Source organism: Macadamia integrifolia, chromosome 5 (genome assembly GCF_013358625.1).
Source record: "Macadamia integrifolia cultivar HAES 741 chromosome 5, SCU_Mint_v3, whole genome shotgun sequence".
Lineage (NCBI taxonomy): Eukaryota > Viridiplantae > Streptophyta > Magnoliopsida > Proteales > Proteaceae > Macadamia > Macadamia integrifolia.
In genome coordinates this window covers 29,215,620-29,239,559 of record NC_056561.1, presented here as the reverse complement: position 1 = coordinate 29,239,559, position 23,940 = coordinate 29,215,620, and the positions used below count along the sequence as shown (strand labels likewise).

General features: G+C 39.1%; 1 protein-coding gene across 2 annotated transcripts; it reads left to right on the top strand.

Moving 5' to 3' along the window:
• The first annotated feature begins 138 nt into the window (after window positions 1-138).
• Window positions 139-14,757, top strand: LOC122078793 (V-type proton ATPase subunit c''1). Of its 2 annotated transcripts, none has more exons than XM_042644926.1 (5): window positions 139-285; window positions 478-643; window positions 765-842; window positions 13,955-14,125; window positions 14,234-14,757. In XM_042644926.1, exons 2-5 carry the CDS (start codon window positions 531-533, stop codon window positions 14,403-14,405), a joined length of 534 nt encoding a protein of 177 aa, XP_042500860.1. In that variant the 5' UTR covers window positions 139-285; window positions 478-530; the 3' UTR covers window positions 14,406-14,757. The 2 variants fall into 2 exon arrangements, with proteins under 2 accessions (XP_042500860.1, XP_042500861.1); XM_042644927.1 differs by lacking the exon at window positions 139-285 and adding an exon at window positions 302-368.
• Window positions 14,758-23,940: the final 9,183 nt, after the last annotated feature.

The window sequence follows — 23,940 nt, the reverse complement described above, 5'->3', positions numbered from 1 at the left end:
ATTCATTCCCAGTCGAATGGCAGAATAAGTCTCCGGGAAGGCATGTCAATGTCAATAGTTGCTCCAACAGGTGTCTGTAAAACAGGTATATCAAATGTAAATATGTAACAATCTTCTATTTGATTAAAAAAAAATGTATATATGTAATTGTAGAAAATCTGGAGGGGGACAAAGTGCAATTTTAATGTTTTTATAAATTCCAATGCAACCTGAACCGGTGAATCCCGATCTACCCATCTTTTTGAAGTCGATTAGTCGAACGGTTGTCGGCCCGTCCTCGTCCAGGTCCGATTGCCTCTCTCTCTCTCTCTCTCTCTCCATTTTCAATTCGAGAGTTTAATCAAGATTCTACAGTTTGTTCACCTCTGGTCTCTCTCTCTCTCTCTCTCTCTCTCTCTCTCTCTCTCTCTCACACACACACACACACACACAATTCAATCGGGTAAAGTGGAAAACCTAAGTTGAATTGTTGAACAGGAGGAAAGAAGAGAAAATTTCTCCCCTTAATCGAATTGATTTCTGGTTCGGTGATGGCGGGAGCATCAAGTTCATGGACTCGGGCATTGATGCAGATCTCACCTTACACCTTCGCGGCCGTTGGAATTGCGATTGCCATCGGTGTCTCCGTACTGGGTGCTGCTTGGTAATCATCCCATCTCTTCTATTTTCTCCCAATAATTCCTTTTTCTTCCCAGATTTTACTGTGATTCCGCCGGATTTGATTCAAGTTTTTAGAGACCTTTTTCTTGGCTCTACTTCTATAGGGGAATTTATATTACGGGGAGTAGTTTGATTGGTGCTGCAATTAAAGCTCCGCGTATTACTTCGAAGAATCTTATTAGGTAAGCTGTTACATTAGTATTTAGAATGAACAAGAGAAGAATTTTTTTTTTTTGGCTTTAGTTTCTCTGAATTAGATTGGTTTTGGTGATTTATGTGTCTATTCTTTAGCCTATAAATGCTTCTAACTGAAGAAATTCATTTTACCTGATGATGCAATCTTTGGTCAGGTCGGGAATAGGTTTCCGTAGTTGGTTCTTGCAGTTTTCCCATATTATATGTATTTGAGGGCTATAAGGTCCATCTGTTTGATGAATACAGAAACTTTCTGGGATAAGTTTGGTTTGAACAATCTGAGTTTTAATATGCGTTACTGGTCTGATCATGAATCTAGCATAAGAGCAGGGAATGAGCTGAAAACCCATCACTTTCCTTTGTCATCAGTGTCAAATTTGGTGTGAATATAGGATTTTGCTTCAAGAAGCACTCCCCTCATTTGACTTTATGTTTTTTTAACAGCGGATTAAAATCAACCTAACACTTGAAACACAGCTTCTATCGGGATGAGTAGCCTCTAACAGCCTCTGACACCAATCTCACCCTTAAGAGTACCTCCCCTCACTGAATGCTGGCCTCATGGTTTATATGATCTCTCGGATTTTGGGTTTATGACTGGATACATTCAGCTTCGTTCGTTCTAAGAATAGAAATATTGTTCTTCAGAGGACCTTTTTCTTTCAATTTAGTTTGTGAAGACTATTTTTTCACTTATTTTCTGCTTTTGTATTAGCGGTCGCTTGTGTGAGGGAATATGCCTAGAAAACTGCATATGCAAATGCAAGTGTAGGCATTTGTTATGTGTCAGAGAGAGTGTATGGAACAAACTAAATACATTTCAATCATATATGATATTGGTTCAAGCTATAAATAATTTAAGATAGCTATTAAACATTATTTTTTAAATTTCAAATAATATGAGAAAGAGAGATAGAAAGTGAGAAACCTGATGTAGGGAAATTTTTTTCTGCTAAACGAAGAATTCTATATACATCACCTTGATATGTTGGGTAATAGATGTGGGAGCAATTATTGGTAAATATGGTGCAACCTACATTAATTCTTTTTAGCACCAATGATGCCAGTGCTCCTTTCCCTAATCAGGGTCGTATCAATAATTTAGCTTTGATCTACGTCACGTCTATTTGGACAAATGGATACACAATGTATTGCATGTACGTATGCATGTATAACTACACACATGCATATTTTTGTAAGTTTAAGTGCAGATAAATACTAACTCAAGTTAAACAAAAGTAGAGAGGAGTACCTCAGCACGTGTAAGTTGGCTGACATGGAAGGGAAGATTGAGACATGGCCTTGAAATTGAGGAATCCTTATACCGGGGAAATTAGGAATGCTTCTTATAAAAGCTCCCATGAAAGGGTCAATTAGAAACAAAGCCCTTAATCTTGGGACATTCAGTGAGTTTTTGAGAGTTGACATTCCTCAACCTGAGATACTTTTCAGAAAAAAAAAAAGAGTGTGTTCTGAGACCATGCACAATTAGAAACCACTTTTTGATTCCCAACCCTTTGTAAAAAGTTAATAGAAACAAAACTAAAGGTAAGAAATCTCCTTGTGTCCTACACAGTTTGCCACCCTATAATACTCTAATAATTTTGAAGTGGCAATATATTGGCATAAGCAGAGGGAGGGCCTCGGCGCAATGCTAAGCTTGCCTTTGGGAAACAGCCTCTCCACGAAACAGGGTAAGGCTGTATACATATCTGCCCCGCCCTAGACCCTGCAGTGGCAGGTGCCTTATGTCCTGGGTATGCCCTTTTTAATATCTTCCATAAGCATATCAAAACAGATAGCTCAGTTGTTACTCTAGCCTCTAGGTTCCTTCCTTATTACATAATTTATGAACCAAGAATTGTGATTTTTTTTTTTTTTTGGGTAAATCAAGACTTGAGCTAATTATAACATATTAATCAGAAATATGGCTATATAATATAGCATAAGATGGAGATTTGGACATTTAGAGTCTTAACCAAGGATTAAAGTATCGGTATCGGTCGTCGTATCGGTCGGCCAAAATTAAGATACGTGTCAGAGGGTATCTGATGCAGATGCACGATGGATTTAGGAAAAAAAAAATCTTTTTGATTTGATTTTCTTTTGTTTTAGAAACAATTTCTTTGAAATTAGTTAGTTTCTAATTTTAGATTAGTTTCCATTTTAAGTTAGTTGCCATTAATTTTTGATTTTTTCTTTATATTGGATGTAAACGATGAAGTTGAGTTTTTAGATTTGAATGAATTTGAGAATTTATGTTTTGGTTGAAAACGATGGCTGCCATGGTTGGTTTCCCTTTCTCTCTCTTCTGAACTGTTTTCTTCTTCCCCTTCCCTTGACTGTCTTTTCTTTTCCCTCTGTTCTTCTCCTCCTACTGTTCTTTTTCTTCTTTCATTCTTCTTCTAGCTGGTTCTCTTTCCCAGCCCCTGTTCTGGGCGACAGTTGCTGCCCTACTGAGGTGTTTCGAGCTCCTTTATATGTCAGCTGTTTGGGCCAAGGATTTGATCGCAGGAAGCTCTCCCCTAGGCGACACAAATCATCAGATTTCAGCTGCCGAAAAGTCCCTTTACCATCTGTTATCATACATGCAACTGAGACCGACTCTGTTCTACCGCCAGGTTCTACTTCTGGTCATTCCGCAGCCTCCCAGCTTGCAAATCCAGGTGCTTATCTTGTGGGATCAATAGAGCCTTTTCCCAAGAAGCTTCGCCTGAAATCTCAGGCCAAACCGAGACCTGTAGGCTGAGCTCCATCGATCTGAAGCCTCTCCTTACCGTTGGGTTTTACTCCCTAACGTGACCTAAAGGTAGAAGATGAATTCTCTTTTATTCTTAAGTTATCTACTTAATTATATTTACAGTAAACCCCTTCTTTCTTAAACCTGTGTTCTAATATTTCCTTTATCTTTGGTAATTTCAGAATACTCCTTCTCTTCCCAATTGTTATTTAAGTTTAACCCCATTACTTTCTTTATTTCCAGAATTGATCCTTCCCTTTAGATTTAATTCCTGTTAAGACCCTTATCACTCATTTCACTCAAAAGATTCCTAAATTGTACTAGAAATTACAAAATTGCCCCTACTTCTTTGAGAACTGTTTTAATTATTAATTGTGGGCCCATAAGCGATCCGATTCCGACTTTTAGAACCTGGATCTGCATCAGTATCGTATCGTATTGGAGATACGCTAAGATATGCTAAAGATACACACATAAATGGATAGGAAACATTTTTTTAAACACTTTTGCATAAAGAATTTGTTAAAAAAAGCTATTGATAACATGTATTAGGCATAAACACTAAATTGAGAGTATCGCACTAAGAATTCAAGGTTTGTAGTTGTCCCATAAATGTAAAATCCTTGTTCCCAACCTTGATTTCCACTTTAGTTAGAGAGAAATATGGCTGGTAGCAACTTTGGAACAAAAACCCCTAAAAAAATCGTATTTTTCTGAAAAATTACCCATCTTGACCATTATATGACCGTAGAGCATTGTATCGGTACATACCGATACTCACCGATACGTACCGATCGATACATACCCATATTCTCCGATACATACCGATACGTACCGATACTGAAATGTACATTTCACCTCGAGTTTATATTTTCCATAAAGTCGTATCGGTGCATATCGTATCGTATTGATGTGTATCGGTGGTGTATTGATGCATATTGGTATGTATCATAGGATATATATATATATATATATTGATACAAAAGGATTTTAAAAATTCAATGTATCGTATCGGTGTGTATCATATCGGTTGGCTAAATTTAAGATACGTATCGGTATCGGAGATAGTTTAAACCATGGTTTTAACATAATAAACACATAAATTTTTGGTAAAACAAACTAACTAACCATTACAGGAAGACAATGATTTGCAATTCATATCTATTGTTAACTGCAACCAATCAGAGCTGATTGAATGAATTGCGGCAGCCGTTACAAGGATCTATGGCTGCAAAAGGATGCCATCAGTTTCACTTCAGTTACTGAAATCTTCAAAGATCATATAAATAAGGGATCTATAGTTGCAGTTGAATTTTTGAGTGCTAATAAAATGCAGTTGCAAACTATTCTTCATTTTGTTGGTAGTGGAGTCCTTTTGGGTGCAAGGAAATGAGAGTGAAGTTGGTTGTCTTAGAACTAAGAAAGCGATACACCACCTACATAACTTTCACACTGGATTAATTTTCCCTCTTTTGTCCAACTTCTATTGCTAACGTGTCACGATTCTCATGAGCATAACAATCAAGCCCATACTTTACTAGGCTGATTTCTTTTCAAAGATCTATTACATATACAATAAGTGGAACTCAAAGGGAAACAACATAGAATAATAGAATAAGAAGGCATTATAATTCTCTATAGAAAGTTAGAAACAAAACTACTATTAGAAGTAGAGAAAGCAAAATTGACCTACTCTCAAACAAACAAAAAGAAGAGAAAGGGATGCAAGGTTTCTTGGATATTGTCCATGGGAAATAGATAATAGTCATGATACCATGATTATATGAGTAATTACATCATCCTGGTGCTGAGAAGAAAATTAACTCCTTTCTCTTTAGAGGTTACTTTGTGGGTGATAAGCTTACATGACATATGATTGTAGTTGTTCTTCCCCTTCTATCTTCTTCTTTGGATCGTAGACCAAAGTAAGCTGTGGGAGAGAGAGATCATATTAGTGTTTTTCTTGGCTGTTGAACACCCTAATAGATCACATTTCAAAAGGAAAAGAAAATTAAGCAGATAGAAGGGGGGTGGGGTGGGGAGGAGAGACCAAAAATTGTATAGAGTACTCAAAGGATTAAGGGTGCAGCACAGAGGGGGAGAGTTCGTGCTTTTTTCCGATGAGAGATTTAGGAAACGTAATATGTAGAGGGCTTCTTGACACAATCATATTACTTTTGTCATCCTTAAAAATAAATTTCGGAATTAGAGAGATTTTATGGTAGTCATATGATAAAGATGGGGTGACTCAGATCAATCAGATTTGATGGATCTGAGTGGCTTGTGTGTAATGGGTCCACTAATGCACCCCTTCACAACCGCACTTTTGGGCTTTATATTTCATCCCATTACAATGATAAATCCAAAAATTAAAGCCCAACCATAACCTGGCCCATAAACTAAGCCTTGAACTGGTAATTGAAGATTTCCTAAGATAGAGATTAGGAAGAGATCTGGGAGAGAATCGTGTGTGTGTGTGTGTGAGAGAGAGAGAGATTACTTTTGTCCAGTGAAAAAATATAAAAAAAAAAAAAATGCATTTCATACATTTATATAATAGTATGATAGTATGATATGATGCATATAATATTTTTTTTAGCTAGTGTAAAGTTCTTAAATGCTCATCTTTGTACTTCATTCATCCACTTGTCCCTAAATCTGTGAAAACCTGTTGATGAATCTTGCACTTTTTGTGTTGTATACATCTAAAAGTTCATTTCAAACTCATAGTTAATGTGTTAGAACAAACACCAACACATACAAAGAAAATAAAGGCAGATTCACACACAGATTTACACACACAAATTTAACGAGGTTCACACACCGATGCGTTATACTACATCCTCAGGCGAAGAAGAAGATGATTCACTATATAGAAAAGAGGTTACAATGGAGATCGCTCAAGAGCACCCAAAGCACGGCAAGAAATCTCACCCAAAAACCCTAACATGAAAAACTCCCAAATCTTACTATACTTGCTCAACAAGATGATAGTACATATATATACTCCTCCAAGTTGGATCGCTCCATCGGGTAGTGGTCGGTTGGGACATATCGTACAGATATTAGATCTCAAACCCTCTACTACCATCATAGATCTTAGAAAAAAAATCCCATTTGGGTTGCCACCAAAATATGTCGGAGTGGGTCATTTTTCAAAACAGGTAAAAAATTCGAGGCAAACATAACAAAATGTTTTAAAATTCTATTTAATCATTTTAGATTGGATTGAAAAAAATTCTTAGTAAGATTTATCCTCAATTTTTTAAGGAATAAAAAGGAATATAGCTTAATATAAATGGTTAGCAAAAACCTTGCCACTATGGTTAAGTTGTGCCCTTGCAACCATCAGGTTGAGGGTTCGAAACATATAAAGAGCCTCTCCACGAAGCGGGGGTAAGGCTGCGTACATTTACCACTCTCAGACCTTGCACCAATGGGAACCTCGTGCACTAGGACTAGAGCTGCAACAAGGTCGGATTGGGCCTGGCTTTTGAAAACCCCAGCCCATCTCTCTGAGTCCTCTTTGCTGGGCCCAGGCCATGCCCTGACTCGGTGCCTGAAAAATCCAACCTTGACCCCGAGTTAGGGCTGGGCTAGGCCTATCCTGATTGGCCCTGACCATGGGAACGGGTAGCATTTCTGCTTGTCTCTTCCAACTCCCTACACCTAGTTCAATGAGCCTTCAACTCTTCTCCTAGTTCAACCTCACTTTTCACTGCATGTTTCATCTTGTCCTCTAAAGCTTTCTTATCTATCTTCAACTTTTGTTCTCCCATAATCAACTTCTGCTCGACCTCCCCAAAATCTGTTGGTCTGAATGCCGTCTTCAAAAACGGAATCAGTTCCAGAATGCTGCAGTCTTTGGCCTTCCCCTGCTTGCTAAACATCTCCAATGAATTTCTAGGTTAAAACCCTAGTTTTTGACCATTTCAGGGAAAATGTTCCACTCAAAAAAAAAAAAAAAAAAAAAGCGGCAACAAGTTGAAGCCAAACTAGAAAAATCAATGCAAGAGAGATAAACAAATATAACCTAACCCAATATCTTTTCTTCATAGGCTGATCAAAACAGCATACATATAAAAACGAACACTTAATGGAGTTGGATTACACCAAAAATGAATACTTAGTACAGATACTAGAAATGGCAGAAGAAATTTGGGAATCTTTTAGATTTGAAGTAGATCTACGGCCAGCGCACAAAGCGATTCAATGGTTTCGAGTTTCAATCTCACTACCTGCTTGGACATGATCCATCAGGGCTTCCACATAGGGGTTCTCAGATATCAGTCGTCTGCAACTCCTCACTGCCTACCTGAACCTCAATCCACCACTGGCATATGGGCTTGGTTTTGGGAAAATATGGAAAGATATTGTCGTGGCTAGGCTTGGCTTGTGACTTGTGATTGGAGGGATAGAAGGAGGAGGTGAAGATTCAGTGGCCATGGTTGTTAGGGTTTAGTGAGGAGGTTGATGGAAGAAAGAAGAGACGAGAGGGTGATTGAGGTCGCCTGCCATTAGGGTTCGGCTATGGATGCTAAACAGAGGAGACAACATGTGCTCCATCTCCTCGATATATATATATATATATTATTTCAATATACATTTTACAATTTACAATATAACTTAAAACAGGGCAGGGCTGGGCTGGGCTGGGCCGGGCCGGGCTCAGCCCGAAGCCTCAAACCCAGGCCAAACTTGCACCCTAACTGGGATGCACTTTTTACAACAAGGTTCATAAAAGGGATCAAAAACTTATCGGCTTATCATGTTAAAAGGTTAGGTCTAGTTTTATTTTTCTTTTAAAATTACTAGATGGCTGATATATTTTGTGATGAAATTAATGAAATTTTCACACCAACTGATGGAAACAAGATCTGTTGTCATATGGAACAGACTGGTCTGTTTTGTGTCTTGTATCAATGGCAAGGATGACATGACTGAGGAGGATTACAAAGAAGTTTGTACAGACTTATGGAATACTTCTGTGTTTTTTTTTCTGGCTAACAATGGGTATTTAGGCCTTCGGCCTGACTAGCCCATACTGACCCCACAACTGCATGGACCAGGGTTGAATAAGAACCATTCAACTTTCACCGAAAGCAGTGAAGAGCATTAAACACTCCCCGTGTGGGTGGCCCCAAGGAAGTAAAAGGATTCGAACGCACAACCACACGCTTCCTCAGGCAAAGCTCCCTTGCCAACTTGGCTACCCCTTGGGGTTTAATGGAAATCTTCCTTGATTTGAAGGTCTTTGGCTAATTAAAATTATGGGTTTGATGAAGTGATAGATGTTTGTAGCATTGGGGTTCTTAAGGAACTATATCAATGAGATATTTTTTCTCATCTCTACTGAATAATGATGCCTTACAGTTTCAACTAGGTCTATATGGAGTGTCTCTGATTCTGGTATGTCGGTTTCTGGGTGGGATCTTATTTATATGGTTAATTATCTTATAATTAGGGATTCTCTTGCCTTAATTTTATTTTCTATTTAAATATTTTATTAGAACAGACATGCAATCAAGGTGGAACTTCTTTTGGGTGAATGTTGCACCGAACACATGCATTCTTTGCAAAAGTTGTTGAAATAATAAACTTGAAAACTTGGGGAAGAAGAGAGAAATGTAATCTTAGATGTAGCCCCAGTATCAATCTGTAGGTCTGCCAGGTGTGAGAAACAGGATCTGGGAACCAATTTGGGTCTGCATGGCAGCCAGTTGAAATAACTGATAATATTTTGGGTCCCGCAAGGTGAAGAATATGGAGAAGAGTCAGCGGGGTTTTGTACAATGTAATTACATACTTCTTAGCTTCTTTTATAAGATAATAATTTTCAGGTATCTGACAAGAAGATAATGTATAGTTGTACTTGTATGATGGCTTAGTGGGGTCTTATATTCCAATTAATATAATAATATTTTTGACAAGTCTGAAAAAGAACAGGGAGAGAAATAGAACTGTTAAAAAGATGGAGCACTGCTAAAATTCAAACAACAGCAGCAAACTTAGCCTTATTCCAACTTAATGACATGAATCCAAACAAAACAAAGTAGTGAAAACTGAGGTCCAAACAGAAAAGGGAGATGAATAGATGAGAAAAGAGGGAAAGGAAATGAGATGAGAAGTGAAAAGGCAAAAAAATGAACAATGACAAATGAAAGATGGAAGCTGAAAGATGGAAGTAAGGAGGATGTAGATAGGGCTGCCATGAGGAGGGCTCGAGCTGACCCGATCATGGTCTAGCTCTGCCCTACATCTGGCCCTGGTTCAACCCAACAAACCAGGCCAGATGGCATGCTGATCTGGCCCTTCTATGGCCCCGTCAATCTCAGCAAGCTGTTTCTAATTTTGTCTTCAAAGGAAGCTTCTAGGAGATCCTCCAGTTGTCCCTCATTGTTGAAGAAAGAAGCCTCAAAGGAAGGTGTCTAGGTGCCATCGAATTATGCGAGTAGTTTAGGGTTAGTTAGTTTCCTTTTTGTTTTGTTAACAAATTATTTTGTTTGTTAGTTTCCTTTTATTTATCTCTTGTTAGACAAAGTAGTTAATTAGTTTCCTAGTTAGTTTCTAAGTTGTTAGGAGTTTCCTTTTTTAGCACTCAACTTTGTAATTAAATTTAAAGCCTATAAAGTGGTCATCGATTGAATGAAAAGACAAGATGAATTTAATAAATTTGCGTGTTAACTCTTTGGCTGAGAAAGCTGTTATTTGAGAGGTTGAGATGCCTAAATTAGAGGGGTGAGATACCCAACCCAATCATTTGTTTTCCCCTTCCAACCCTCCATTGATTCCTCTTTTTCCTTGTTTCTTTTTATGTTATTTTAGTTACACAATTGAGGGCTGTTAAGATGTTACATGACACAACCAATCTGATTGACGAAACAATGAAGGAAAACCCCTGGACAGAATCCATTGCGGCAGGAACAGTTAGGGTTTTGAAGCTCCATCAAGTGGCCATATCTCCTAAGTCTGAAGCCTAACCAGAAAGCCTTTTTGGGGTTTTGTTTGTAACCCTATGAGAGAGGATCGACCAGCATTGGAGCTCCATCGGAGTGCTGGTTTGTCTTCTAGGTCCTTCTCGTAGTTTCCTTATTTATGGACATGAAACCAAGAAGGAGCAGATCTCCCTAACCATCCAGCAACTTTCAGAGATATTTTAGGGTTTCGTTCAATCCCTCAAGGATCCCTCTCGATCCTTGTTTGGTGTTCATTGGAGATGTCTGGCTGCTGTTCTTGAAGACCAACCTCAGTTTCCTTATTTAAGTCTTGAAATCAAGAACCTGTGGATCTCGCTCTTCTGTGACCTGATTAAGGAACCCTATGGGGGTTTTATTCAGCATCCTAGTGGCACCTTCGATCCCACTTTGGGCTCCATCAGATCCTTTTACAGCCAGCCGTAGGCAGCCCTGGTTGTGCCCTATTTTGGGGTTTGTTCCAGATCTGATTTCAGGTTTCTTTACCTATTGTGCTTTGTTTATTTGGAGCTTTGGGGACCATCATTGGGGTTTATTGATCTCTCAATACCTTATATTAGGGGAAAGAGGCACAACCCAGCAAGTCGGGAGAATCTCAGCTAATTGGGATCAGCTACATGGATCCTTGCTCTCCAATAGGTTCTATTTGAGGTCATACTTGGTACAAGACATAAACTGTGCATGCCATTCCTAACAACTTCTCCTATGGTCATTTTAGGCCTACCCCTACTCCTCATAGCTCCTTTAATTGTAATCATATCACTCCTTACTAGGGCGTTTATACCACCTCAAAAGACTTTCTCGGAGCTTGTTATTGATTGGGGCAACTCCCAAATCAGCTTTAATACATTCATTGTCCCATACATTAGAGCCCGCCGTATAACAGTCCTATAGAACTTTCCTTTGAGATTTAATAGGATACGTCGGTCACACAGCACTCTGGTCGCACCTCTCCACTTCATCTATCCCACTTTAATTCTCTGTGATCATTATCATCTATGCCACCATTTTTATTTATAATTGATCCCAGATATCTAAGAGTCACTTTGCAGTATCTCTCTTTCCTCAATTTTCACCATGTCATTATCCATTATAGTGTGACTAAAATTACTCATCATATACTCTGTCTACGTTTTACTAATCAAAAGCCCCTTGTTTCCAAGGTTGATCTCCATAGCTTTAACATAGCGTTAATCTTTGTCATTGTCTCATACCCAAGATGATATCATCAGCGAAGAACATACACCACAAGACCTTGTCTTGAATGCTCTTGGTTAGCTCATCCATAATAAGTGCAAAATTTAAGGGCTTAAGGTTGATCCTGATGTAAACCAATTGTAATTGGGAATTCTTTGCCTTGACCTCCCACAGATCTCACACTAGTCGCCACACCCTCAAACTTCAGATTCTCAATATGCAACACCTTTTACATCCTTTTGGAGTGGGATTAGTTGTCTCTTCTACCATGCTAGAATGCATCTTAAGTTGAAAATTTTGGTTTACATAAGGGAAACAAGATCTACTGGGTATGAGAATCAACGTAGTATTCTAGACTTTGATCTTCCAATAATTTTTTTCTATTGATTCTCAGCCCTTAGAAGTTCAAGTAGATACCCCTCAAAGGTTTTCACTGAAGGTTTGGCTACCCAATTCGATGCATTCCCATCCTTTATCATTGGACCATTAAAAGCTACTGTGAAATAGTAGTTAATGGTCATACTATTGACTTATTCCTTTACAGTTTCAAAAAAGCTCATATTCCTTCTCAGCATTGACAAAATCCTTTGTGGGCAGCCCAGGAACACCAAAAGGATCATCTCATCCACTTGGAGGCTTTCTGTGGTTCCAAAGCCGAGGACTTGCAATCTGGAACTAGGTCTGACCCCGAAAGAGTAGGGCCAAGTGGTTGTGGAGGTCCCAAAGGGCTAGGGGAACCGGAAATCCTTTGGCATGAAGATAAACATTCCATGTAAAGCTTTGGATCTCACTCCAAATTGTCTGACCATGTTCCTCTCAACCGTCTATGTGGGAGCATAAGACTCTTCTCTGTTTTCTTGTACATCTGGTATGATGATGGGAAAGAAAATGGTTTGATTTTGGAGGATCTAAAATGGTTAGATTTTGGAGTATCTTCTGTGGGATAAAACACCCCATTGGAGTCTTAGGTTCCCAGAATACATATGTGATTGATTTTTAATTGGACAATGGTCACAATGGACATTGACTTGCACAGAGGATTGAGTAGTTTTGAGATTCTGAAAGCCAACTCATTGTCCTCCCATATGGGGGATGTCTTCATCTTCCAAGATTGTTTGATGCTACACCATGGTCAATGGAACCCAATGATCTTTTCTTTTATAGGCCATTTTCCTTGTCCCTCAAAATTATTCCTATCACCTCATTCATTCACCTTTAAAGTTGGGTGGAAGTTCCTGCTTCCATAAAATCCATGGTTGTGCTTGAGAAAAGTTGACACTTGCAATGTGCTTTAAAGGAGACACAAGGTCATGGCTTACTCCTTTATTATGTATTATATTGTATGTTATGAAAGTAAGTGATAACTGCTCCCTGTCCGTAGACAATTTGCTTTGGGACTGTGGTGAGACTTACAGAGGTTTTGTTTATTCATAGCTGGGTTTGATTCAGGATGAGAAGATAATCATATGGTTTATGGACTCAACAATAGTCTCTACATATGCCTTATGAATTATCATTATTCAGTCATTTTAGTCATTCTTTTTATTCAAATGATTGCTTCAGTTCACAGTAAGTGCTGCTAAACTGCTAGTATGACGAAAAGGTTTGTAAGGGACCTGGCAACTTCATATGTTTTCTGAATGTTTAATCTGAGACAAATAGCATCATTTTCCTCTTCTAGAAATGAAACTGATAAAAGCTTTGACAATTATTTAACTAGATTCTTAAAGTCTGCATGGTGCAGCCTTCTGAGAGGACTTCAATTATCTCTTAAAGTCATACATAGTACAGCCTCCCGAGAGGACTCCAATTATCTAGATTGCATCTGTGCACCTTTTTAAACCTTGCTCCTCACTAGAGGATTTTCCATTACTTATTATCTCCATGCAAATATATACCCGCAGATGAAAAGTGTATGATGTGTTCCAAGCATTAAATTTGGGTTATCCACCGTAATTAGCTTAGTGAAATTAGGCTAGTACGTACCCATTGAGTTGAAACTTGCATGCAAGCAATTGTACACGGTCATATATATACATGAAAAATCTGTGATCACATTTCTTTCCACTCTCTGATAACTTGGATATCATCTTCCCTTAGGTTGAAAATTTTTGCTTCGTTGACAAGGATTTTGGAAAGACCATCACACTTAGGGCTTGAGATTGTCTTGATGTTCTTTGTTTTTCAGTGTAATCTTCTGTGAGGCTGTTGCAATATATGGAGTTATTGTGGCAATCATCTTACAAACAAAGCTAGAGAGTGTGCCAGCATCCTTGATGTATGCACCAGACTCGCTTCGGGCTGGATATGCAATATTTGCCTCGGGTATCATTGTTGGTTTTGCAAACCTAGTCTGTGGGTATGTGACTTATCTTCGTTCACCTTTTCTAATTTCCATCTTTTTTAAAGACATTGTAATATTAATTTATTATAATTTTCTTTTCTTTTTTCAAACTTCTGCCAACAGGATCTGTGTAGGAATAATTGGTAGTAGCTGTGCATTGTCTGATGCCCAAAACTCATCACTTTTTGTGAAGATTCTGGTGATTGAGATCTTTGGTAGTGCACTTGGATTGTTTGGAGTGATTGTGGGAATAATCATGTCAGGTCAAATTACATGGCCAATAAAGGCAGCATAAATGCCCTTCAATTGTGTTGCAGAGATGATACTTAGAGAACACGATTGTTTGATGGTATATTTTAATCTCAGAAGAATTTGCTCTACTGTGTGCTTGTGCTTGTTCTTGTTCTGTCTACTAGGGGGGGCTTAGAACTGGGGAGTAGAGTTTCTTCTCTTGTATCTGTTGTGACAGTCCTGTTAATAAACATTTTTCAATTCTGGATTCTCAAGACGTTGTGTCCAGTTCAAGTACCCAACTATGCTTGACATCCTTATTGAGGGCACCCATTGCCATCATAATGTACTAATATTGCTCTTGAATCTGTTTTATGCAATGATATGAAAGGTTGGATCCCTGGTGGAATGGAAAACTTCTCTCAAAAGACAGCTTAGTAATGAGAACTCTGTGCGAACGATTCACCAATTCAAGAGGAGCCATTGGCTATTATATATTGTCCATCCATCATTTGGTTATTTGTATGGTTGTTGAGTACTTACCCTCTTTTGTTGGATGACTTGGATCAATGCCTCTTCCATCTCCTGAGCGATCGGTGAAGAAATTATACATTAACACTTAATAGAAGATTGGAATGTTATCCAAAATTACCCTTACGTAAATGAATTTGATGTGGCCTAATATGGACTCGGGCCATGCCATGACCTCTGCTCTGTCATTAGGTGGGGCAATTACTTTCAACACTCAAATAATTTTTACGGATGTGGAAAGTTAAGGATCTTTACAATCTCACTATGGCTATGTTTGATTGCAAGGAAAATTTAGAGAGAAAGGGCAGTGAAATCTCTATATAAAAAAGAAACTTTTATAATCATTACACTATGTGATCTCATGTGATTGTATTAACTACTTAAATATTTTATCATATTTAGCAATGATACATCTTACATGCAATTTTTTATGGGCAAGAGAACGTTACTCGTTTGCGTGACCACTGTAGTAGAGTGTAGACTAGTGGGACGTCGCGCGGAGGCATCTTCAATGCATGAACATGGGGGGTAGGGGTGTCAAAACCTAGCTTGAACAGATAAAATCGATCGAAATCGATCGATAAAACCCGATCTGAACCAAATCGATCCTTATTGGATTGGTTTTGGGTTGAAGTATGTTGGGATCGACTGAAAATCGGTCCAAACCGAATCGACCAATAACCAAACCGAATGAAATCAATAAAAAAATAAATGATTATAAGATTATAAATTGGTGAATTGACCATCCATTTTTTTACAATATTAGTGATAAATTTTTTTATTGTAGGGGAATTGCTACAAATCATTGAATATTAGAGATTGATTTGTAAATTGTAATAATGCTTTCATTGATTTCCTTGTTCACTATAGAAAACTAGTTGGATAATTAAATGAATGATTGGATAATGGAGTTTATTTTTTTTATTTCAATATTAGTTATCTTCTTGGTAATTTGTTATCCATTGGTTTCAATATTAGTTATCTTTCCCTTACAACGATAAACCATGATTTAATCATAAATTTAAAGTGTTTTTTCGTCAAATCTTGTCACTATAAGTTATGAATGTAAGATTCATTATGGTTCAAGCCCAATAATAAACCGATCTAAACTGGTATTAACTCGATATTGAAAAACCAAAATAAATTGAAATCAAACCAGACCGAAATCAAAACGGACCGAAAACTGAAGTTCCTTAATGGATTGGTTTTGGTTTCCCTCATTCCTAGACCGAAACCGATTCAACCCTACCAAAACCAAACCGAACCACCCAATTGACACCCTTAGTGGGGGGCAACACAATCATTTTGTGCTCATCTGTGCCTAGGTGTTGAGACACGCAAGTGGATAATTTCTTTTTCTTTTTTTTTGGCAAAAGGTTTTGAATGCAAATAAATTGAAATTTAATAACCATATATAGAATTATTTTGAGTTAGTGATATAGTCACATGGCGTAATGATTACAAAAAATCATTTTTTAAATTTGAAAATTTCACATCCCTTTTATTTTAAATTTTCTTTCCAACTAAACAGAGTCCATGGTGTTTTTCTGTTTGGGATACCAGAAACAAGCAGATTTTCCAGAATAAAAACTCAAATTCCTATCTGGTCCTGCATCAAATTTGCAAATGGATCGAAGACCACAAGAACTGGTCGGTCAAAGGGAAGAATGAAGTTCTTTCTGAAGAGCCGTCCCAAGAGTTGACAACTGTAAAGGAGTTAACCCCGAAAGGAGATAATTTGCAATTCATAAGAGATGGAAGTTCCAATGGCAATATTAATGGATTGTGGGCAGCAATTCAAAGCTAGAATGACAATGTTCTGTGGGCTTTGATTTGGTTATGGAAAAACAGCATCAGCTGCAGAATCAGAGGGAAATACAATCGGGGAATGTCTCAAGAAAGGAAGACATGGGAGGAATCAAATGTATTGAAGAATGGGTCCAGGATGATAGGGCCTCTCCTGGTCATGGGTACTTTTATGCTTTCTGACATTGAGACCTTTCTTAAGTTTTTCGACTGAGTTGGTGGACCAATCTGTGGTTTGTAATGCACAAAAATTAGCTAGGCATACATGCTGCAACATAAACTGTTAGATGTTTGGAATTCTATTTTAATTAAGATATCTTTTCCTTTTCTCATAAAAATTGTGTTCGGCCTTCAAATTATATTATTCTGATCTTTACAACTTATGATGATGATGCAGATTCTTCACCAAACTAGGCTTGTTTTATTAGGAATAAGCTTAGGGTTGGGTTGTATACGTGTTGGGCCTTCAGTCCATGTGGTTTGGAGTATATTGGGCTACTTTTATGGGTCTAAACTAGGGGTTCTAAGGTTGCATACGGGATTCAATGAATTGTTTCCTTTTTCTTTAGTTTCCTTTTTAGATGGGGTTATTTAGTTTCTAATTTTCAGTCTTAAATTAGTTTCTAATTTTCAGTCACAAGACTTTCTATTTTGTAAGTTTCTATTTTCAGATTTAGTAACTAGTTGAGTTACTAATTTTTAGTTTCCTATTTCAGTTTTTGGAAACTAAAGTTAGTTTCTATTTTATGTAACCCCTATCACTATTATAAATAAAGCTATGGCTCCTTTAATGAGCCACGATTTTTACAAACTACATGGCTGCTGCTGCTGTTTTCTCTGCGAGAGAACTTCCTTGTGTTTGATCAAGGTATTGGGTTGGTGTTCGATCCGACGACTCTTTGCGGCGAGAAGTCCAAGAGGTTCATCTTCAAGTGTTCTTTTTCTTCTTCAAGTTTTCTTCTTCTTATTCTACAAGGCCCTTTGATTCAGGTAAGAGATCTGTTGGTTTTCTTTTCCAAATTCTGGGTTTAGAATTTCAGATTTCCATCCTGTCGCCCTTCTCTGTTCTGAGAGTTGCAGCCATCTGATGGTCTTGAATTTTGGATCGAGTGATAGTCTCATCTATAAGGAGGCTCAATACTAATCTGAGCATAATCAGACCAGCCGATTGTGAAATCTGGAAAGTCTAATAGTGATAGGGGTTACATAAAATAGAAACTAACTTTAGTTTCCAAAAACTGAAATAGGAAACTAAAAATTAATAACTCAACTAGTTACTAAATCTGAAAATAGAAACTTACAAAATAGAAAGTCTTGTGACTGAAAATTAGAAACTAATTTAAGACTGAAAATTAGAAACTAAATAACCCCATCTAAAAAGGAAACTAAAGAAAAAGGAAACAATTCATTGAATCCCGTATGCAACCTTAGAACCCCTAGTTTAGACCCATAAAAGTAGCCCAATATACTCCAAACCACATGGACTGAAGGCCCAACACGTATACAACCCAACCCTAAGCTTATTCCTAATAAAACAAGCCTAGTTTGGTGAAGAATCTGCATCAACTCTCCCCGGCTTGGAAACATTCGACTCCGACAAATGGATAAGGGACATGTAACGCTCATACAAGTCGGGATCAAGTCTCTTGAAATCATCAGCATGAATCCAAGTACAGTCACTACGGGGACGGCCTTTCCACTTGACAAGAAAAGTGTGATAACCGGTGCCACGGCGGGAGGTCTTGTAATTATCATCCAAGACGTCTTCAATAACTTCAGAAGTGGGTGGCTTCAGTTGAGGCAACCTCAGCATTTGCTCCGAGTCTCCATCATCTGAATGATGCCCAACATAAAGGTGAAGATCAGCCACATTAAACACGTTGCTTATGGTCATGTCATCAGGCAACTCAAGCACATAAGCATTAGGTCCTATACGTTTTAGCACCTTGTAGGGACCCATCTTTCGTGGATGTAGCTTGGTATTGACACCTGTCTGAAACCGTTCAGGATTTACTCGAATCATCACCTTGTCCCCGGGTTTGAACTCTACATAACGCCGATGACGATCAGCAGAAGCCTTATACACCTCATTGTTCAAGGCAATACGTCGTCGGACGTTGGCATGCACCTCAGTGATATGACGTAAGAACTCATCAGCTTCAATACTAACTCGAGCCTGGGGTGGGAGTGACATAAGGTCAATAGGCCGCTTAGGTTGGACTCCAAGCAAGATCTCAAAAGGAGTACGACCTGTTGTCCTATTCACTGAGCTGTTGTAGGCAAATTCTGCAATGTCAAGAATAGAAGGCCATGTCTTCTCATAGTCTCGAACCAAACACCTCAACAAGTTTCCAAAGCTACGGTTCACCACCTCTGTCTGTCCGTCTGTCTGTGGATGAAATGCAGTTGAAAAGTTCAGCTTTGTATTTGTCTTCAACCACAATGTCTTCCAAAAATAACTCATGAACTTAACATCACGGTCAGACACAATACTAGTTGGCAGCCCATGTAGTCGTACTACTTCCTTGAAGAAGAGCTTTGCAACCTGATAAGCATCAAAAGTCTTACGACAAGGTATAAAATGAGCCATCTTAGAGAAACGATCCACAACCACCATAATGGAATCATATCGTTCTCTAGTAGGGGGTAGTCCAAGAACAAAATCCATGCTAACATCAAGCCACGGTGCATGAGGAACAGGTAGTGGAGAGTATAAACCTGTGTTCTTTTTTCCCCCTTTTGGCAACTGACATACACGGCATCTCTTGATCACATGATCGACATCCTTTGCAATGCATGGCCAATAATATCGATCAGTCACCTGTGCAAGAGTCTTATCTTTCCCAAAATGCCCTCCTAATCCCCCTCCATGTAACTCTCGTATGATGTGATGACGTAGGGAAGAGTTTGGGATACAAAGCCGTGTGCCAAAGAACAAGTACCCATCATGAATAGAGTACTTTGGGTGTTGCCCACCTTGTTGTAACTTCATAAAGACAGTGCTGAAATCAGAATCAAATGTATACTCACCTCGTATCTGATCTATGTTAATAACATGTACTGAAAATGTGTTAAGTGTGAGCACTTTCCGGCTAAGTGCATCAGCCACTGTATTCTCTTTTCCCGCCTTGTACTTCATAGCAAATACAAACTCCTGCAAGTAGGCTACCCATTTGGCATGTCTATGGCTAATCGATTTCTGTGAGTGAAGGTGCTTCAAGGCCTCATGATCAGTGTACAAAATGAACTCCTTACCAATGAGGTAGTGCCTCCAATGGCGTAGCACTTGTACGACTGCATACAACTCCAGATCATAAGTCGAATAGCGCTTCTTGGCCTCATTCAATTTTTCGCTATAAAAAGCGATGGGGTGTCCTCCTTGCATTATCATTCCTCCTAGCCCAACATGTGAAGCATCTGTAGCTACCTCAAATACTTTGTCAAAATCTGGTAGGCGTAGGATGGGTGCCTCGGTCATCTTCCTCTTCACAAGAGCGAAGGCTTTGGTCGCTGCAGCTGTCCATTCAAACTTCCCTTTACTCGACTTCATACATTCAGTGATGGGTGCCATTACTGCACTGAAGTTCCGAATAAATCTCCTATAGAAGGAAGCCAACCATGGAAGCTACGGACTTCTGTTAGAGTCTTAGGTGTGGGCCAATCAGTGATGCTCTTGATCTTCTCCGGATCAGCTTCAACCCCCTTTGATGACACTATAAATCCAACGAATACAACCTTGGGCAGCATGAAAGAACACTTCTTGAGATTAATGTATAACTTCTCAGCACAGAGTACCCTTAAGACTTGCCTCAAGTGATCCTGATGCTCTTCTTGGTTCTTACTGTATACCAGAATGTCATCAAAATAAACGACCAAAAAGCGACCAATGAAGGGACAAAGGACCTGTGTCATCACCCTCATAAAAGTATTAGGTGCATTTGTCAGACCGAACGGCATGACTTTCCACTCATATAAGCCATCCTTGGTCTTAAAGGCGGTCTTCCACTCATCCCCAGAACGGATGCGAATCTGATGATAGCCACTCCTCAGATCTAACTTGGAAAAGACCTTTAGCCCCGGACAGCATATCCAACATATCATCTAGTCGTGGTATAGGAAACCTATACTTGACTGTTATCTTGTTGATAGCACGGTTGTCCACACACATACGCCAAGAACCATCCTTCCTTGGTGTGAGTAAAGCTGGTACTGCACAAGGACTTAAGCTCTCCTTAATGAAGCCCTTCTGTAGTAACCCATCCACTTGCCGTTTCAGCTCGGCATACTCAGTTGGACTAAGTCTGTAAGCAGGAAGGTTGGGTAAAACCGAACCAGGTACCAAGTCAATGGCATGCTGTATGTCTCTCATTGGAGGCAACTCATCTGGGAGATCATCAGGAACTAAGTCAGAAAAATCAGACAGGAGCTCTCTGATAGGTGCACTATACGTTACCTCAGGTTGGGGAGTGACTTCCCTAGTAACAAGTGCCATAACCATTCCAGTCTCATGACTTGTGCGTAAGAACTGTTTACGGGAAATAGCTAGCAACTCCTTTGTGGGCAGAACTAATACCTTCTCATTGTCAATGCCCTTCTGATTTGACCTTAATGACCTCTTTCGCCATATTTCAGTCGGCACATTTACCGGATAGAAAGTTGTAGGAACACCCTTCCACATGAAAGTACACAGATTCTTCTTCCCTCCAACCATGGCATCATTGTCATACATCCAAGGACGACCAAGCAATACATCTGTGAGTTTCATTGGGATCACATCACACCAAACTTTCTCTTCATATTGGTAAAGTTTCAAAGGAACTGAGCACCTCTTATTCACCTCTAAGGTATTACCATTCAGCAAGGATAACTTATAAGGCTGAGGATGTGGGTCAGCTTTCAAGGTTGCTTTCTTCACAAAGGCTTCAGAAATAATGTTGACACAACTGCCACTATCAATGATAATCTGACAAGTATGCTCACCTGACTTCATACGGCTGTAGAATATGCAGTTACGTCGCCAATCCTCTCCTTTGGTTTCAGCCACCAATATGCGAGTAACAATATTTATTCCCTGGGTATCATCCTCATTAGTGTTTTCCATATCATAGTCATATCCACCATCATCATCATCATCTAAGGGGTAGGGATAAAGAGCTGACTCATCCTCCTCATTGGAGTCTTCAACCTCAGCTACTGCATTAACCCTCTGCTTATGTGGACAAGACTTAGCAAAATGTCCTAGCTCTTGACAATGGAAACACTGTACCTTATTACTACCTGTCATGGGTGCCTTTCCTTTATGATCAACTCATGGAGGAAAAGTGGATTTTGGAGGTGCTGAGCTACTAGGTTTAGTGGCTGGAAAATTCTTGTTTACCTCCCCAGCTTGGAAACCAAACCTTCTAACTGGCTGTGCTAAAAGCTCCTCTGCTCGTAGGGCCTTGTCAAAACAATCCCTCACTGAGTGCACTTCAACAACTCCAATACCCCTGTTGATTTCAACTCGCAATCCCAGTCGAAACCGAGATAACAGTTGCCTTTCATTCTCCCTTATGCCTGTACGAGAATAAAGTGCGTCAAACTTGTTTATGTACTCGGCAACAATCATAGACCCTTGACGAAGAGAGTTCAGCTGATCTTGTATGCGAGCTCTGAAGTTGCGTGGAAAATATTTATCTGATAACTCAAGCTTCATCTCTTCCCAACTAGTAGGTTCTCTACCACGGTCTTCCAACTCTAGCTCATAGGTCCTCCACCACTCACGAGCAGCCCCAACTAGCTTAGCACGAGCTAGTTTCATCTTCTGTTCTTCAGGTAACTCATAGTAGTCAAAATAGTCGTCTAGTGCCACTACCCAATCATAGAACAATTGGGGGTCATATCTCCCATCAAACTCCTTCAGATCGAGCTTGACCTTCTGTGAATCTCCAGAATACCTCTGTTGCACGGGACGCTCAGTCTCAAAGTATCCTCTTACATGCTCTTCAAAAGTAGGTTGTGCCACCGGAACCCTCTGTGGTGCTCTTAGATTAGGGTTTGCTCTCCTATTAGTCAACTGAGTAACCACATTTATTGGAGTGTCCACTTCGGGTGTTGTACGTGAACTGCCAGTAGGCTGTTGGGGTGGGGTCTCTTCATTCAACAACCTGGCATCCAATTCAGCCTTCAACTCAGCCTTCAATTCAGTCCGTAAGGTTTTCTGTTCAGCCTTCATTTCAGTCCTCATAGTCTCTAGCATCTCCATAAGAGAAGCTATGGTAGGGGTGTTGTTCCCAGCCATGCTTTGATACCACTTAATGTAGACTAGGGTAAGGGTCTAACCAAGTCTCAATCTGCAAGAACTTTTAAACCAAAGAACAACCAATGGTGAAGGCATAACAGTGGCACAGGTCAAATCTGATTAAAACCAGAACTAGGAATCAAGTCTGTCGAGTCCAGAAATCAGGGATTCTGAGATCAGAATATAGCTATCTAGATAGGATAGCTAGGAAACAGAACTAAGTCCAAATATCATTCAACAAACATCATCAGTCTTCAGATAATCAACAACAAGCAACTCCAACTAATTGAACTCTGTTTCAGGTTTGAAATCAGAACCCAGAACCGATAGCACTACAGGACAAGAAAGTGGAGATTTCTTGTATCTCATGAACCACAGGTCAGAATGACCTGATATTTGGATCGAAGGAGGCCCTTGATGGGTGGATAATTCAATCAAAATTACAGCTCAAACCAAGGGCTGGAAGTACTTCAGGTCACAGGGAACCGATTGTGAAAAACTAAGGAGATTCTGGGCAGAATTAGACTTTTAAATACCTGGTCCGTATAGCAGTGTTAGACAGCAGTACTCCTTGAATATAAACTTGAAAGAGGATAAGAAACTTGAATAAAACCTCCTGGACTTCTCGCCGCAAAGAGTCGTTTGGATCAAACACCAAACCCAATACCTTGATCAGACACAAGGAAATTCTCTTGCAAAGAGAACAGCAGTAGCAACCATGTAGTTTGTAAAAATCGTGGCTCATTAAAAGAGCCATAGCTTTATTTATAATAGTGATAGGGGTTACATGAAATAGAAACTAACTTTAGTTTCCAAAAACTGAAATAGGAAACTAAAAATTAGAAACTCAACTAGTTACTAAATCTGAAAATAGAAACTTACAAAATTAGAAACTAGTTTAAGACTGAAAATTAGAAACTAATTTAAGACTGAAAAATAGAAACTAAATGACTAATTAGTAACCCCATCAGCAGCCCAAATC

Coding starts and splice junctions, on each gene's coding strand:
- LOC122078793 (XM_042644926.1), top strand. CDS start 531: ATGGCGGGAGCATCAAGTTCATGGACTCGGGCATTGATGCAGATCTCA. Junction 644..764: donor TCCGTACTGGGTGCTGCTTG/GTAATCATCCCA, acceptor CTACTTCTATAG/GGGAATTTATATTACGGGGA. Junction 843..13,954: donor ACTTCGAAGAATCTTATTAG/GTAAGCTGTTAC, acceptor TTTGTTTTTCAG/TGTAATCTTCTGTGAGGCTG.